The sequence below is a fragment of the Chelon labrosus genome (genome assembly GCF_963514085.1).
Source record: "Chelon labrosus genome assembly, chromosome: 22".
NCBI classification, from domain to species: domain Eukaryota; kingdom Metazoa; phylum Chordata; class Actinopteri; order Mugiliformes; family Mugilidae; genus Chelon; species Chelon labrosus.
In genome coordinates, this window is record NC_140355.1 from 22,512,909 (window position 1) to 22,527,752 (window position 14,844).

General features: G+C 44.2%; 1 protein-coding gene across 2 annotated transcripts in view; it reads left to right on the forward strand.

Annotated features, from left to right (window-relative positions):
- The window catches only part of grk3 (G protein-coupled receptor kinase 3), a 58,491-nt gene that overhangs the window by 34,726 nt on the left and 8,921 nt on the right, over positions 1–14,844 (forward strand). For both annotated transcript variants that reach the window (XM_084572776.1, XM_084572777.1), the window contains exons 6-14: positions 1,501–1,562; positions 1,666–1,717; positions 3,147–3,238; positions 3,341–3,440; positions 4,353–4,431; positions 4,787–4,917; positions 6,012–6,106; positions 9,113–9,220; positions 12,490–12,556. In XM_084572776.1, coding sequence (XP_084428902.1) covers positions 1,501–1,562; positions 1,666–1,717; positions 3,147–3,238; positions 3,341–3,440; positions 4,353–4,431; positions 4,787–4,917; positions 6,012–6,106; positions 9,113–9,220; positions 12,490–12,556 — 786 coding nt within the window. The remainder of the gene's footprint in view (positions 1–1,500; positions 1,563–1,665; positions 1,718–3,146; positions 3,239–3,340; positions 3,441–4,352; positions 4,432–4,786; positions 4,918–6,011; positions 6,107–9,112; positions 9,221–12,489; positions 12,557–14,844) is intronic.

The window sequence follows — 14,844 nt, forward strand, 5'->3', positions numbered from 1 at the left end:
TGGTCGGTAATGACTGAGTTTACACGTCTCATGGTGTAAATTATGTTTCACACACAAGCTCATCTGGTCTGTCTCTCAAATCATTTCCTAACCTCAGCGCTGCTCTGTTTTCTTTCCGTTTAATGCGTCGTATAAATCAGTGTGAGCTGTGAGGAGCGTCGTGACGCAGAAACATCCTCGCTGCAGAAGACGTCAAACTCAAACATGGAAACATGTTTGTTAAGAACGAACACAAACTTTATGTTTACTACCCTCATTTATCAGCTACAGCAGTTCCTCATGACGCTGTGCACATGATATTTTTAGATTTCTTGGGTCCCTCTCTGGAAACTAAAATAGAAGGTATAAATAAGAATAGAGCGCGTTTCAGATTTTGTAGTGTTTCCCATTTTGCGTTTTCACAGATTTCCAGTAACGTACGGCCCGGCTGCTTTCACATCCTCACGGGTGTCACCTTAAACCCTGACGGCGTGGAAGTGAAGCTGGATTGTTTTTACGTGTTATACGTGTTATAAATCTGGCTCTTCTGATTTTACTGGGTGGTACTTGAAAGCAGCATCCTGTAAACAGTCTACTACGGCCTGGGACAGATCACTATTTAAGCTTTTTGTCATAAGTCATGTTTATTAATACTCCCACATATGGGAAATTACCTAATTTTCTCCATCTAAATGTCCTGGTAGATTGATTTCTCCGGTTTCTCCTGCAGCTTGTCTGCAGCGTTTATGAACCTGCTCTTTGAGCTAGCATGTTTTTAGATTTACGGGCTGATTTGTGTTTCTCTAAACACACTAAAACACATCCCAGCAGCAGCCTCATGTCACCGTTTATCTCCTCCGCGTCTTTAAAATCCAACTTTTGATAAACAGTCGCACGTGATGAGTTAACTGGAGAAGGCCCGGGCCAGGCTATTTTCAGTCTGATCAGCCTGGAAATAACTTTGCTTGTTTGTGTTTGTGCATTTTCTTTTTTCGTGACGCGACTAGAAATGTTTTTCGGACGCCAGAATGCGAGCGTCCGCGTCATCCCCGCGTTACTGGCGTTATTTTTAAACCCCAGACTCTCGGCTTCATACTGCTGGTAATTAAACATTTAGCGTGAAGCATCAATTTGCAGAGAGGCCACCCAGGAAAAAAATAAAAAATCCAGACAAGAGTTGTCTTTCAGGCCGGTAAATTCAATCAAAGATTTCCTGTTTTAGACAACAACGCGGCTCTTATTCTGGTTGTGAAATTATCCCCGCCGACTGTGTTTACCCTCAAAGACATGACGGCAACCTGTCAGTGTCTCCTGGATATTTATAGGCGTCTTTGGGGCTCGCTCAGAATGCAAAGACGTGAGTGTTGAGATGTTTTGTTGTCCGAGCCGAGCCCCAGTAACAGTAGCTGCTCGGTCATCAGTACAGCTCACAGAAGATGCATTCACACGACAAACGCGATGAATAGTTTCTTTCCCCTCTCATAGTTACTGAGACTCTGTTTATGTGTGCGTCCTCTGCAGCCATACATCGTGGAGATCTGTGACAGCTTGAGGGGGAAGATCTTCCAGAAGTTCATCGAGAGGTGAGGCAGCCGAGACGGAGACGCCTCCAGTCCATGGAACGGTTTCAGTTTGCCTTCGCAGAAAAACAACTCACATTCTGCTCTTTGTGTTTTTTTCTTTCAGTGACAAATTCACTCGTTTTTGTCAGTGGAAGAATGTGGAGCTCAACATCCACGTGAGTACAAGCTCTGGTCTCACCTGGTCTCACCTGTTCACACCTGGTCTTGATCTAAATGTGTCTCCACATGCGTCCCCAGCCAGCACTTGAGATCTGATCTCAGTTTGTGTGTCTGTAAATCAGCAGCGCCATCATGTGGTCAGTAGAATATTGTAGCAGCTGCTGTCTCTAATGGATCTCTACCTACCGCTGGATCAGAACCATCAACAGCTGCTTGTTGACTTGGAGACATGATCCAGATGTTGGAACAAGATGGAAAGACTCTCACATGTTAAGATCTGATTTATTTATGATGGTAGTTATTTTAGAGAAGGAAGGAAGGAAGGAAGGAGTGAAGGAAATAATGAAGAAGGGAGATTGGAAGGAAGGAAGGAAGGAAGGAATGGATGATTAAAGGAAGGAAGAGTGGAAAGTGGGGAGGTTATAGGGAAGGATAGAAGGATGAAAAGGCAGGAAGGAAAGAGAAGGCATGAAGGAAGGAAGAAGGGAAGTGAATGATAAAGAAGGAAAGAAGGAAGGAGGTAGAAGGTAGAGAAGGAAGGAAAGAAGTGAACGATGAAGGGAAGAAAGAAAGGAAGGAAGGAGGGTAGAAGGAAGGAAGAATGATCAGAAAGAAGGGAAGGAAGAAAAAAGGGAGGAAAGGAAGGAAGGAAGGATTGAATGATTAAAGGAAGGAAGAGTGGAAAGTGGGGAGGTTATAGGGAAGGAAAGAAGAGAAGAAGGAAGTAAGGAAGGAAGAAGGAAGGAAGAACGGTGGGAAAGAAGGAAAGAAAGTGAAGAAAGAAAGGAAAGTTGAAGTGAGAGAAGGAAGGCAGGAAGGATGAAGTGAAGGAAAGGATGAAGGAACATGATCAGCTGTTTGTTGATGATCCAGATGTTGGTTAACGATGTTTCACATGGAAGCAGTTTGATTTAATATCAACTCATTTAAAGATGTTTTCAGTTTCTAAACAGTTTCACTTTAGAGCTAATGTCGTCATCTGTGGTGTCTCCACAATGTTCTGCTCTGTCGTTAACGTCTCACATGTTAATGATGTTAACGACGTCAACGACAAGAGCATCAGAGATAGAGATCACTGCTTTAATATCTGGACGTAGGAGGAGTCTGTGTGTGGAGAAAAGCCCCTGAACGTCTGTCAGACAGGTCCTCTAATCATTTGTGGATATGTTGTTTGGATCAAAGAAGTGTCTTAACTGACTCTGTGTCTTGTGCTGACCACGCTGATAAATCATTGGTCAGTCAACGATGACTAACTTCCTGTTTTTATCAGAAAGCCACTACGCAGCCTCCAGACACATATCTGTCACTGAGAGTTAAAATACCAGACACAGCCTTCAACCAGTGGCTCTGAAAGTTAAATCAAGTCTATCGTTTCCTCTCCTCCTCCTCCTCCTCCTCCTCTTCCTCCTCCTCTTCCTCCCTCAGCTGACCATGAACGACTTCAGCGTTCATCGGATCATCGGCAGGGGCGGCTTCGGGGAGGTGTACGGCTGCAGGAAGGCCGACACGGGGAAGATGTAAGGAACCGCAGAATAAAGAGCTCTAAGAGTCTAAGAGGCGTCCCCTGTCCCCTGTCCTGTGTCTGACGGGTGTCCTCTCTGGTCGTCTCGTTGTCTCAGGTACGCCATGAAGTGTCTGGACAAGAAGAGGATCAAGATGAAGCAGGGGGAGACTCTAGCGCTCAACGAGAGGATCATGCTGTCGTTAGTCAGCACGGGGGTCAGTGATGCTCTACGTCTGCTCCACCTCACACACAGGGTTTCATTCATCTTCAGTTACCACCTGATAAACTCACAATAATTAGATTTACCTGAAACTAGAGAACAGTGAAGAGTCAGGAGAGCTCAACCTGCAGATTAAAGATAGAAACTAATAACATGTTTTCATTAAAATCAGATTAATCCACTTTAGGTGAAACCAGACATTGACGTGAGCCAATCAGGAAGCTTCCTCTGGTTCATGGTAGCCAATCGGATGAGGCCTTTGTGTTGATGCCGAGTCAGATGTGTTAGCGTGTTAGCCGCTAAGCTAATGTTAGATAGCTACAAAAATAATGTAAATATGAAACGTTATTGTTGCTGCTAGGATCATTTTAAAGCTCCTCCACCTCTCCCTCTCCCTCTCCCTCCTTCTCCTCCTCATTATACCTCACTATTCTTCTCCTCCACCTCATCCTACTCCTCCACCCCTCCTCCTCATGCTCCTCCACCTCCTTCTTTTCCTCCACCTCATCCTATTCCTCCAGCACCTCCTTCCCTTCATCATTCTTCTTCTTCTCCACCTTCACCTCCTCCACCCCTCCTCCTCCTCCTTATCCTTATGCTCCTCCACCTCCTTCTTCTTTTCCTCAACCTCATCCTACTCCTCCAGCACCTCCTTCCCTTCATCATTCTTCTCCTTCTGCTCCTTTGCCTCATTCTTCTTCTTCTCTACCTTCACCTCCTCCACCCCTCCTCCTCCATCCTTCTCTTCCTCTTCCTACTTCTTCTTCTCCTCCACCTCATCCTACTCCTCCATCACCCCCTTCCCTTCCTCCTCCTCCTCCTCCTCCTGGTTCATGGCAGCAGACTGTCCTCTAGTGAATCCCGGGACGTTTCTTATTTGAACATGTTTGTCCCCCTCTCTCTACAGGACTGCCCGTTCATCGTGTGCATGACGTACGCCTTCCACACCCCCGACAAGCTCTGCTTCATCCTGGACCTCATGAACGGTACGACCACCTCACATTAAACTCGTCCACGCCCCCCCCCCCAGAGTCAACAGAGTCGTCAGCGTTAGCAGCGTTAGCTTCGTTAGCTTCGTTAGCATCCTCTGAGCTATAAATACAGATAATCAATAAATGTTAGCACGGAGACGACTGAAGGAAAGAGTCATATGAGGCCTCACATTGATTCTCATTTTCTCCCCTGAGAAGGTTACCACAACTTATTGATGGCTATTGATCGGAGGGAGGAGGGGGGTATGAGGAGGTATGAGGAGGTATGAGGAGGTATGAGGAGGTGTTGCTGATGCACTCCTTATTCTACCCGTCTGTGTGACGCCTGTGTCCCCACGTCTGTGTCCAGGGGGCGACCTGCACTACCACCTGTCCCAGCACGGCGTCTTCAGCGAGAAGGAGATGCGTTTCTACGCGGCTGAGATCATCCTGGGTCTGGAGCACATGCACAACCGCTTCGTCGTCTACAGAGACCTCAAGGTACCACGCACACCTTCTTCTTCACCTTCTTCTCCTTCGCTTCCTCCTCCTCCTCCTTTTCTGTCTTCTTCTCCTTCTCCTTCGCTTCCTCCTCATCCTTTTCTGTCTTCTTCTTCTTCCACCTTCTTATTGTTCTCCTCCACCTCCTTCTCCATCCTCCTCCTGCACCCTATCCTTTTTCTTCTTCTGCCCTTCCACCATCTCTTTATTCTCTTCCACTTTCTTCTTCTTCTTCACCTGTTTCTTTTTCTCTTCTTTTTCTTTTCGACGTCTTTCTTCTTCTTTACCTACTGCTTCTTGTCCCTTTTCTTTTTCTTTTTCTGCTCTTCCACACTCATCTTTTTATTCTCCTCCACCTTCTTTTTCGTCTTCACCTCCTTCTCGTCCTTCTCTCCTTTTTTCTTCTTCTCCTCCTCCTCCACGTCTTCCATGTTCTTCTTCTTTTCCTTTCCACCCTCTTTCCTCTTCTTCTGTTCTGTTTCCACTAGGTGTGATGCTCCTCTCCATCAGTAAAGTTCTCTAAACTCGTATATCTGATCATTTGATTCGGTCTCCATGGATACGGTTCATCTCTGATCACGGTCATTGATCAGGTTGGATTCACATTGATCCGTGTGTCTCCAGCTTTAACCCCACTCCTCCTCCTCCTTCTCCTCCTCCTCCTCCTCCTCCTCCTCCTCTAGACACATTCAATCGTTCTCCGATCCTCCATCAAACCTCCACAGAGACGTCGCTGCAGCCGTTCCTCTCCTCCGTCCTCTCTGTTTTCCCTCCAGTTCCTCCTGTTTGGACCGGTTGCCATAATAACAGATATATTTCTGCTGGAAGTCAGGGAGCAGTTTTAGGGCCTCGATAAACAGTGCAGCACAACACGAATACTTCTGAGGGGGAAGACGCCGGCCGAGGTTAACCAGGACAGCAGAGAGCTTTCCCTTTTTTTTTTCTTTTTCTTGAACCTCTGCTCGCCGGAAATTGAAACTTAAGTCGTGAATTAGCGAGGCCTCCGACGCTTGTGATCTTATCTGTGTCCTCCTCCTCTTCTCCTCCTTCATCATCAGCAGCACCATCATCTCTGTGTGTGTTTCCTCCCTCAGCCAGCTAATATCCTGTTGGATGAACACGGCCACGTTCGGATCTCCGACCTCGGCCTCGCCTGCGACTTCTCCAAGAAGAAGCCCCACGCCAGCGTGTAAGTGTTACCCCGTGATGAGTGGATTTAAATATTATTTCTGCTCGTCAGTGAGTTTAACGTCTTCCAGACCCGTCACAGCATGCTAACAAATACTGTAACCAGTGTTCATGTTACTGAGCATAGCCTCCCAGCCTAAATGCTAACGCTTAAACCTGGTTAGCGTGCTAAACAGTGTTAACTTTGGCAGCCATTTTTGATTTTATCTTCAGATCATAGACTGTATAAAAATATGGACGACTGATCAGCTCCTTTAAAGTGAAGCCCAAGCAAGTAGAGCTCCCCCTGGTGTCTGGCTGCAGTATAGGTCATAAGCTCCACCTCCTCCATGTTAGTGGGCGGGGCTTGGGCCAAACTAAAACACTAAAATACACGTCAAATAATTTTTTTCAAGGATGGTTTCTGTCGTTTTAGGTTGTTAATATAATGTTGATGAATGTTCAAGTGTCCATTTGTTATTTGACGCTATAGAAACAGGATGTGACATAGTGGTTGCCATGCCAACCGCTCCATAAAGTGGAACCGTAGTACCGTGAGAGTTGTGAAAACAATTTTTAAAAGTAAGTCCAGTGTATAATCCATCATGTCCTTGTACCAGGTGGAGGTAGAGCAGAGCGTAGTATTAATTAAACTAAAACATGAGTGAGTCTGGAGGAAGTGTGGGCGGGGCATCAATATCACGGCTCCACGTGGCTCCGCCCTCAGACCGTACTGATCAGACTCTGGATCCAAACTCACAAGATGGCGCCGCCCGTATCCCCGGGAACATAGAGTCAATTTGACCAATGAGAGGAAGAGGAGGCGTGGTGTCCATGTTTATATACAGACTATGTCTGAACACTGATACTCTGGTGAGAGTATAGTCTGTATGGAGTGTGGTTTCGGGTGACAAATCTCACGAGACTGGATTTAAAAAGTGTGACAACAGAAGTCAACATATGTCCGTATTTATATACAGACTATGCTTCAGACTCTTTGCAGTCTTAGTCACATTTTAGTCATTTTTATCTTTCATAGTTTGAGTCGAGTGACAAGATTAATTTCTGCCGCTGTCTTTATTCAAAACAGAACATTTATTTTCTTGAACTCTTAAATTAAAGCACAATAAACACAGATGTTCAGAAGCGGTTCAGTTCCTGAGGTAACTCGTCTGTCTTTGCGTTTGAGAGGACAGTAGTCATAACTATTGTTAAATTAATTCCAGCACACACACTGAAGTGAGATAACATTGCAAATCTTCAACAATAAATAACTAACTTGTAGCTTGAATGGTTTACTGCATTTCTCTGTATTTGGACCTAATACACCAGAAGGATTCATTCCAGGAACTACATTTATGGACAGGTTTAGTTAAATGTTAATCCATTATACACTCTACTATTCTGTTTAAATATGTGTCAGTGAAAAATCAGAAGGCAATAACTTCACGTCGTGAAAAAGAGGAACCAGAAAAGTTCTTACAAGAGCCTTTAAATAAGTCTCACCTAAGTGCTAGTTTCTGTTTTCATAGTTTATAGTTAGCTTACTGACCGAGTATTCTTCCACCTCTTTTGTAGCCGCGGGGCTTGTAGCAGCTCGCTAATCTTTGTAGGCTAATGCTAACTGAGATCAGATATGCTAATGACCATCATCCAGTCACATTCTGACTGAAGAGATCATGTATTTATATTGTCTGATGTTCAGATAACGTTCTAGTCTGGTCTCATGGTTGTTATCATCAGATATTAGCTTTAGCTCGTCAGCGTCTCTGTCACAGAAAACATTTTCGTTGACGTGGAATTAACGGCCGTTTGCTAATTGGCTCTAAACAAAGCACAGCTGAGGCTCGACCACGTCCTCCCTCTAACGCCACCCTAGATGAGATCAGCTGATGTTAATTGTGTGAAGAGTCCATCAGACCTTAATGTGCTCTCTCTCGCTCGCTCTCTCTCTTTGAGCCAAAGATGGTTTGTGAGTGAAGATGCGTCACTCTGTAACAAAACCCTGAGAGCCAGCGAGCTTCCTGTGGTCCAACGGAGCAGAGATCCTTCAGATCAGTATCTGGAGCTCATGAAGCTCAAGACCGAGGACGTGTTCTCATTCGTTTTCTTATTAGATGCGTCATTGTCAGGTCGGGGCTACAAGTTGTCAGCATTGATTTGTTTTCGTTAATGTTAATTCATTTAGTAGCCGGCACTAAAAACAACAGCTGATCTCAGAACTAAACCGAATCTTTGACTTGTAATTTATTTTAAACGTTTTTAAGAACAAGAGCAAGAGGAAGGAAACAGGAAGTGACGAATGTAAACAAAACAGGGTTCTTCTCTTTGACTATCTTCATCTCATCTGAACGGTCAAATCCACAAATGCTTCATAGCCTCTCAGCTAATAGTAGCTCTCCCTAGCTTCCTAGCCAATAGTAGCTCTTCCTAGCTTCCTAGCTAATAGTAGCTCTTCCTAGCTTTCTAGCCTACCAGCTAATAGTAGCTTTTCCTAGCTTCCTAGCCTCCGAGCCTCCCAGCCAATACTAGCTCTTCCTAGCTTCCTCGCGTCTAAGCTAATGGTAGCTCTTCCTACCTTCCTAGCCCCCCAGCTAATCTTACCTCTTCCTAGCCTCTCAGCTAATAGTAGCTCTTCCCGTCTCATCTCTAAGGCTCTGCTCACTGCTCACTGTCTCTCTCCAAGGCATAAAGGCATTTGTGACCAATCACAACATAAAGCCCCACCCTCCAAACGATTTGATTGGCCCCGACAGATCTTTGCAGGAGCATAATTGGTTCCCAACAGAGAGATACCAGAGACACGTTTTGGAAGTTGGGTTAGCATCTAGGCTAAAATATCTCAACAACTATACAAAAGAGGATGAACTCTGCTGCTAACCTACAATCTTTTGTTTTGTGCAGGAAAGTTGGACTGCCTTCCAGCGTTTTTGGCCGTAGCTCTTAGTTATTTTTAGTAAAATCAGTTAAATTAATAAAAATGCTCCGTCTCGTGGTTCCTCATATTAATGCTGTGTGTTTGTTGCAGTGGTACTCATGGCTACATGGCTCCAGAGGTTCTCCAGAAGGGGACGGCGTACGACAGCAGCGCCGACTGGTTCTCCTTAGGCTGCATGCTCTTCAAACTCCTCCGAGGGTAACTACAACTCCAGCTCCTCTCTCATCCTTCCTCCTCTTCCTCCTCCTCCTCCTCCCCTTCCTCCCCTTCCTCCTCAGTGCATCCTCACTTCCTGTCTGCTCTCAAGCCTCTTTGAATCTTCAGCATCTCCGGCCCGCTCGCCTTCTGTTTGGTGTGTGTTTGATCTGGTGTGTGTGTGTGTGTGTTTGTTTGATGTGGAGTGTGTAAATGCCAGAGGTCTGTGCCCAGTAGGTCAGAAACCAGGTGAAAGGGGGAAGTGTGTGTGTGTTTGTGTTTGAGGCGAGAGCGTGACGTTTCATTGATGTTTGAACGCTTTAAAGAGGAAGAGTGTGTTGGTGTTTGCTGGTGAAAAGGTTGCAGGCTTCAACGCTTCAGTCCAAAAGTCTCCGTCCTGCATGTGAGACACATTTTTAAGTCACATGAAATCTTTTTGTAAACACTGTTATGAAATGTTTGTCAAAATAAGCTTTTGGCTCAAGCTAGCCGTCGTCAGAAATAAATTCAGACTCTGATTTGACGTCTGGGATGTTGCAACACTGATATTTATCCTGATCTCTGCTTGTTTTTGCGAATACATGTATGTTAATTATGAGTGGTTAGCCTAGCTTAGCATTAAGACTGATAGCATGGGGGAGTTATTTAGTCTGTCTTTGCTGGCCTGACTGCTTTTCAGCTGATTCATATTCAGTCACTCTGAGAGATGACTCTGATTGGGTGATCAGTTTGGAGCGCAAGAGAAGAAGAGAAACGTGATGAAAGTAAACAAAACGTGATTCTTCTCATTTTCCATCTTTATCTCATCCAAACATTCAAATCCACAAATAATAGCAGCTCTTCCTAGCGTCCCAGCTAATAATAGAAGCGCTTCATAGCCACTCAGCTAATAATAGCTCTTCGTAGCCTTTTAGCTAATAATAGCTCTTCCTAGCCTCTCAGCTAATAATAGCTCTTCATAGCCTTTTAGCTAATAATAGCTCTTCCTAGCCTCTCGGCTAATAATAGCTCTTCCTAGCCTCCCAGCTAATGCTAGCTCATGCTAGCTCTTCCTAGCCCCTCAGCTAATAATAGTTCTTCATAGCCTCTCAGCTAATAATAGCTCTTCCTAGCCCCTCAGCTAATAATAGCTCTCCATAGCCTCTTTGCTAATAATAGCTTTTCCTAGCCTCTCAGCTAATGCTAGCTCTTCCTAGCCCCTCAGCTAATAATAGCTCTTCCTAGCCCCTCAGCTAATGCTAGCTCTTCCTAGCCTCTCAGCTAATAATAGCTCTTCATATCCTTTTAGCTAATAATAGCTCTTCCTAGCCCCTCAGCTAATAATAGCTCTTCATAGCCTCCCAGCTAATAGTAGCTCTTCCTATCCTCCCAGGTAATAGTAGCTCTTCCTTGCGTCTTAGCCTCCAAGTTAAAGTAGCTCTTTGTAGCCTCCAAGCTAATAGTAGCTCTTCCTAGCCTCCAAGCTAATAGTAGCTCTTCCTAGCTTCCCATCTCAAACTGTGGTAAACTACACAGGGCAATGTCTGAGTAAGTGTTGCTCGGCCTTCGTTGCCGGTTGTTCTTTGATGACGAGTTGTTGTGTTGGCACCTTGAAGCTCTCACAAAGTGTTGTTTTTATGTTTACGTTCATGTCCCAGTTAAATGAACAGCTGTCAACTTTAGACTTGGCTCTGCAAACCACATCCTGTCTGAGTTTGATTTAGTTCTTTGGGCCATTTTTTTTGTGGGTAAAACGAGTTGGTTTCTCACGTTGAGACATTTGATCCGTTGCTAATACAAAAGTATTGACTAGTGCAGCTTTAACTGGCAGACATGATTGTCTCCCTGTCTCAAAAAAAAGCAATAAGTGGTTGTTGAGAATCACACTGCTCCTTAAGTGAGTTTGTTTGGATATAACTCGGCGTAATGACTGGATCGTTGGAGGAAACTGAACTGTCATCAGAATAAATTCACGTTTCACCACAGTTCCCCTCCATCAGCTGCTCTTTACATTCAGGCTTTCTGCCTTATTGGATAAATTTCGACGTTTCCTCTTAGAGTTAATTCTCTGATTGCATCCATAAAGTTCAGGCTTTGATTTATTGATTAACATCCCTCCTCCAGTGTTCAGCACTGTATTTTGATGTCATTTGGCTCCGGCGGAGCAATTAGACTCATTGGAGCTGGAGTTTGGAAGCCACCGCTCTCCCATTAAGGCTGTTTGATCACATCCACTAAGTGGAGCTGTCCTGATCTTGGATGGAGATGTTGTCCTGTCTTGTAAATGTACTTGCTTGATGTACGAGCGCTCACTTGAGGACTTTTTCGATTCTATCCTCTCCCTCAGAAATGTCCAATTTAGCCGCTCGGCTGCTGCGATTGCTTCTCGGCATTTGGAGGAAACAATTTGGTCCCAGGCTGCTTCGCTAACGTCGCTCTGCTTTATGAGAAGCTGGAAAATATTCTCCCTTAATTGAAGCTGGAGTCCTGGTAGTGGCAACAAGAGCCGAATTAATTTAATTAGAGACTTGTATTACAATAATTTAGACAGTGCATGTGCATGTTCCAGCTAATAGTAGCTCTTCCTAGCTTCCTTGCCTCCAGGCTAATGGTGGTTCTTCTTAGCCACCCAGCTAACAGCAGCTCTTCCAAGTTTCCTAGTCTCACAGCTAACAGTAGCTCTCCTTAGCTTCCCGTTCTCAGCTAATAGTAGCTCTTCCTAGCTTTCTAGCCTCTCAGCTAACAGTGGTTCTCCATAGATTCCAAGCCAATAGTAGCTCTTCCTAGCCTCCTAGCTAAAAGCAGGGCTATGTTAGCTCTGCTTTTATGTGTTCCATATGTTGTTCTACTTTCTATCAACTATCCAGGCTGAGTATTCCTGAGTTAGTGATGATTTTTAAAACTCTTATTGGAACCAAACTCTGAATAGAAATGAGTCAAAATAAGGATGCATTAAAAGATTAAAAGATATTTCTGAATGGATCACTTTTTAACCGTCAGTTCTGAACTCCAGCAGAGTGGAAGTGAAATAAAATGCTGATGGAGCCTGTGCAGAATAAAAGACAAATGTTTCTTGAGCTTCTTTGCGTTACTGAACCCCAACTCATCACTGGAAGCTGCAGGTGGCTAATTAAAGTCGACTGATATCTAGGTCATTTCAAATTACCGTCTCTTATTTCAGGGCGCTGTAATATTTACGAGCCTCAGCTTTAACCACGAGGAGTTAAAAGTGAAAGGTGTGATTGGCGGCCCTGTGTTGGTTTCTAATCATGTCTCTCCTCTCTCCTGCTCAGGCACAGTCCCTTCAGACAGCACAAGACCAAAGACAAACACGAGATCGACCGCATGACGCTCACCATGGTAAGGCACCTCCACACTGCACCGGGGGACGGGGCGGGGCAGCCCGGGCCGGGGAGGGGGGGGTGAAGGTGTGAAGCACATACACTGTGAGTCTTTACTGTGAACACATGGGTTTGGCCGGTGTTTGCCTTACAGTAATTCCAAACGCACACAGATGTTTGTCTCCCTGAGCATACTGTACTGTGTGTGAACAAACATGCCTCCTGCACGCCACTCGGATGAGCCCGTACGAGCCGGCGTTTCCTGACAGAGATGAATGTCTTTGTTGTTGAAGTGCCGTCTGTTGACTCTGTGAAGACGCAGGAGATGAAGCGTGGGCCAGAAACAGAGCTGAGATGAACTCAGCGTCTCTGGGTCAGGCCTTTTTATTGATGCACCGCCGGAACAGCTGCAGGTTCTTTTATGTTACGGACTCATTTGGGATTTTTCTGTCCAGTTTTTCCAGTTATGGGTGAATGTTGTCTAAATGAACCTGGAGGCCTGTGTTTGTGTTTCTGGTTAACAGCCTGTAAAGCTGTCAGTCGTTTACTGAGACGTGAGCAATCTGAACTAGGGCTGCATCAAACCATGCATTTCTTTCTTTCCAATCAATTAATTCATTAATTATTTGTTTCAATTAGTCCATTAATCTCTAATTTTTTTTGATTAGCCAAAACATATATTGAATATCTGCAATTTCCCCATTGCGGGACAATTTTCTTAATCTTATTTTTTGCTATTTTACCATTAATCTATCGATTTTTTTTCACTTCAAGCGATTAATTCATCATTTTTGTATTTTCAATTAGTTGCATTATTTATTATTATTTTCTATTAGTCAGTTAATCTATAGATTATTTTTTGATTAATAGATTTTATTTGTTTTGATTAGTCAATTATTTCATAGAGCTTTTTTCTATTACTTGATTAATCTTTTATTTTTTTGCTTAGTCAGTGTATTGAATATTTTTCTCTATTAGTCAATTAAAATATAGATTATTTTTTGCTATTTTGCAATATTCCGATAATATTTTTTTTTTTCAATTTAAGTGATTAATTCATCATTTTTGTATTTTCATTTAGTTGAATAATCAATCTCTTTCTGATCTGATGTTTAATCTCATCTTTACTTATTAGACAATTAATCTGTCTTTATATTTGAATAATCCTTCAATTATTGTTTAGGATTAGTTGATTAATCCATTAATTCTTTTTTAATTAAACATTAATATCCATTAACTATCTGAATAATTCACTGGAATTATTCAGATACTCGGTGCAGAGTAGCTTCTTCTTCTTCTTTCTTTATTTTGGTAGTTTTAATCCACTGGTCGTATTACCGCCCTCTACAGGATCAGATTATGAATAACAAGCGTCAGAGTCTCTGTCCATCTCGACGTCCCTGTGTCTCCACCTGGTCTTAATATAAATGTGTCTCCACATGCGTCCCCAGCCAGCACTTGAGATCTGATCTCAGTTTGTGTGTCTGTAAATCAGCAGCGCCATCATGTGGTCAGTAGAATATTGCACCAGCTGCTGGATCAGAACCGAGACATTCCTCCGACGCCGTCTGTTGCGGGAACACGCCGCCCGTGACGTTTGATGTCACGGGTCAGATCCACTGTGAATGAATGGCGTCCATTGAGCCCACCCGCTGACATATCTGCTCATGTCGCCCACATTTTTTTCCCCCTTCCTCGCGTCCAAGCCAGACTCCTGCGAAGGCGACGTGTTGCGTTTAAGGACGCAGACGAGTTCAGAGTGACGAACTGTGAAGAAGTGGGTTTTCAGCACAGATTTGCTCCTCTCATCCAAATCTGTTCGTCCGTGGATGTGTTTTGTCGGGACATAAGATTCTCTAAATCTAACCCCGATCACAACCTTCACCATAAAACCAAGTATTAACCCTCAAACATGAGCAGGGGCCCACAGCAGGAGTATTTTGTCAGAGTTTGGCCCCTACATCAACTATCTGGCTGAGCAGGACCTCTAAACAGAGAAAGTATGATCTTTCATTTCACAATAAATCCAGATTAGGACTTTAATCCAGCCACTTTAATCTGGTTCATCCTGTTAATCCTCATCTGGGTGTGTGTGCTGGGCAGCGGGAGGCAAAGCGAGGTGGAGTGGTTTCGATTCAGCAGTGAAGCAGCTAAAAATACAGCTCTATATGTCTGAGTGTTTATCGGACGTGATGAATGGTTTCATTACATAAACACGATGGAGGCAGACAGCGGTGAGAACGGGGAGAGATGGATGGAGTGGATCCTGATAGATGGCACTTCTGAGTGTCCAGGGGGCGGCCGAGC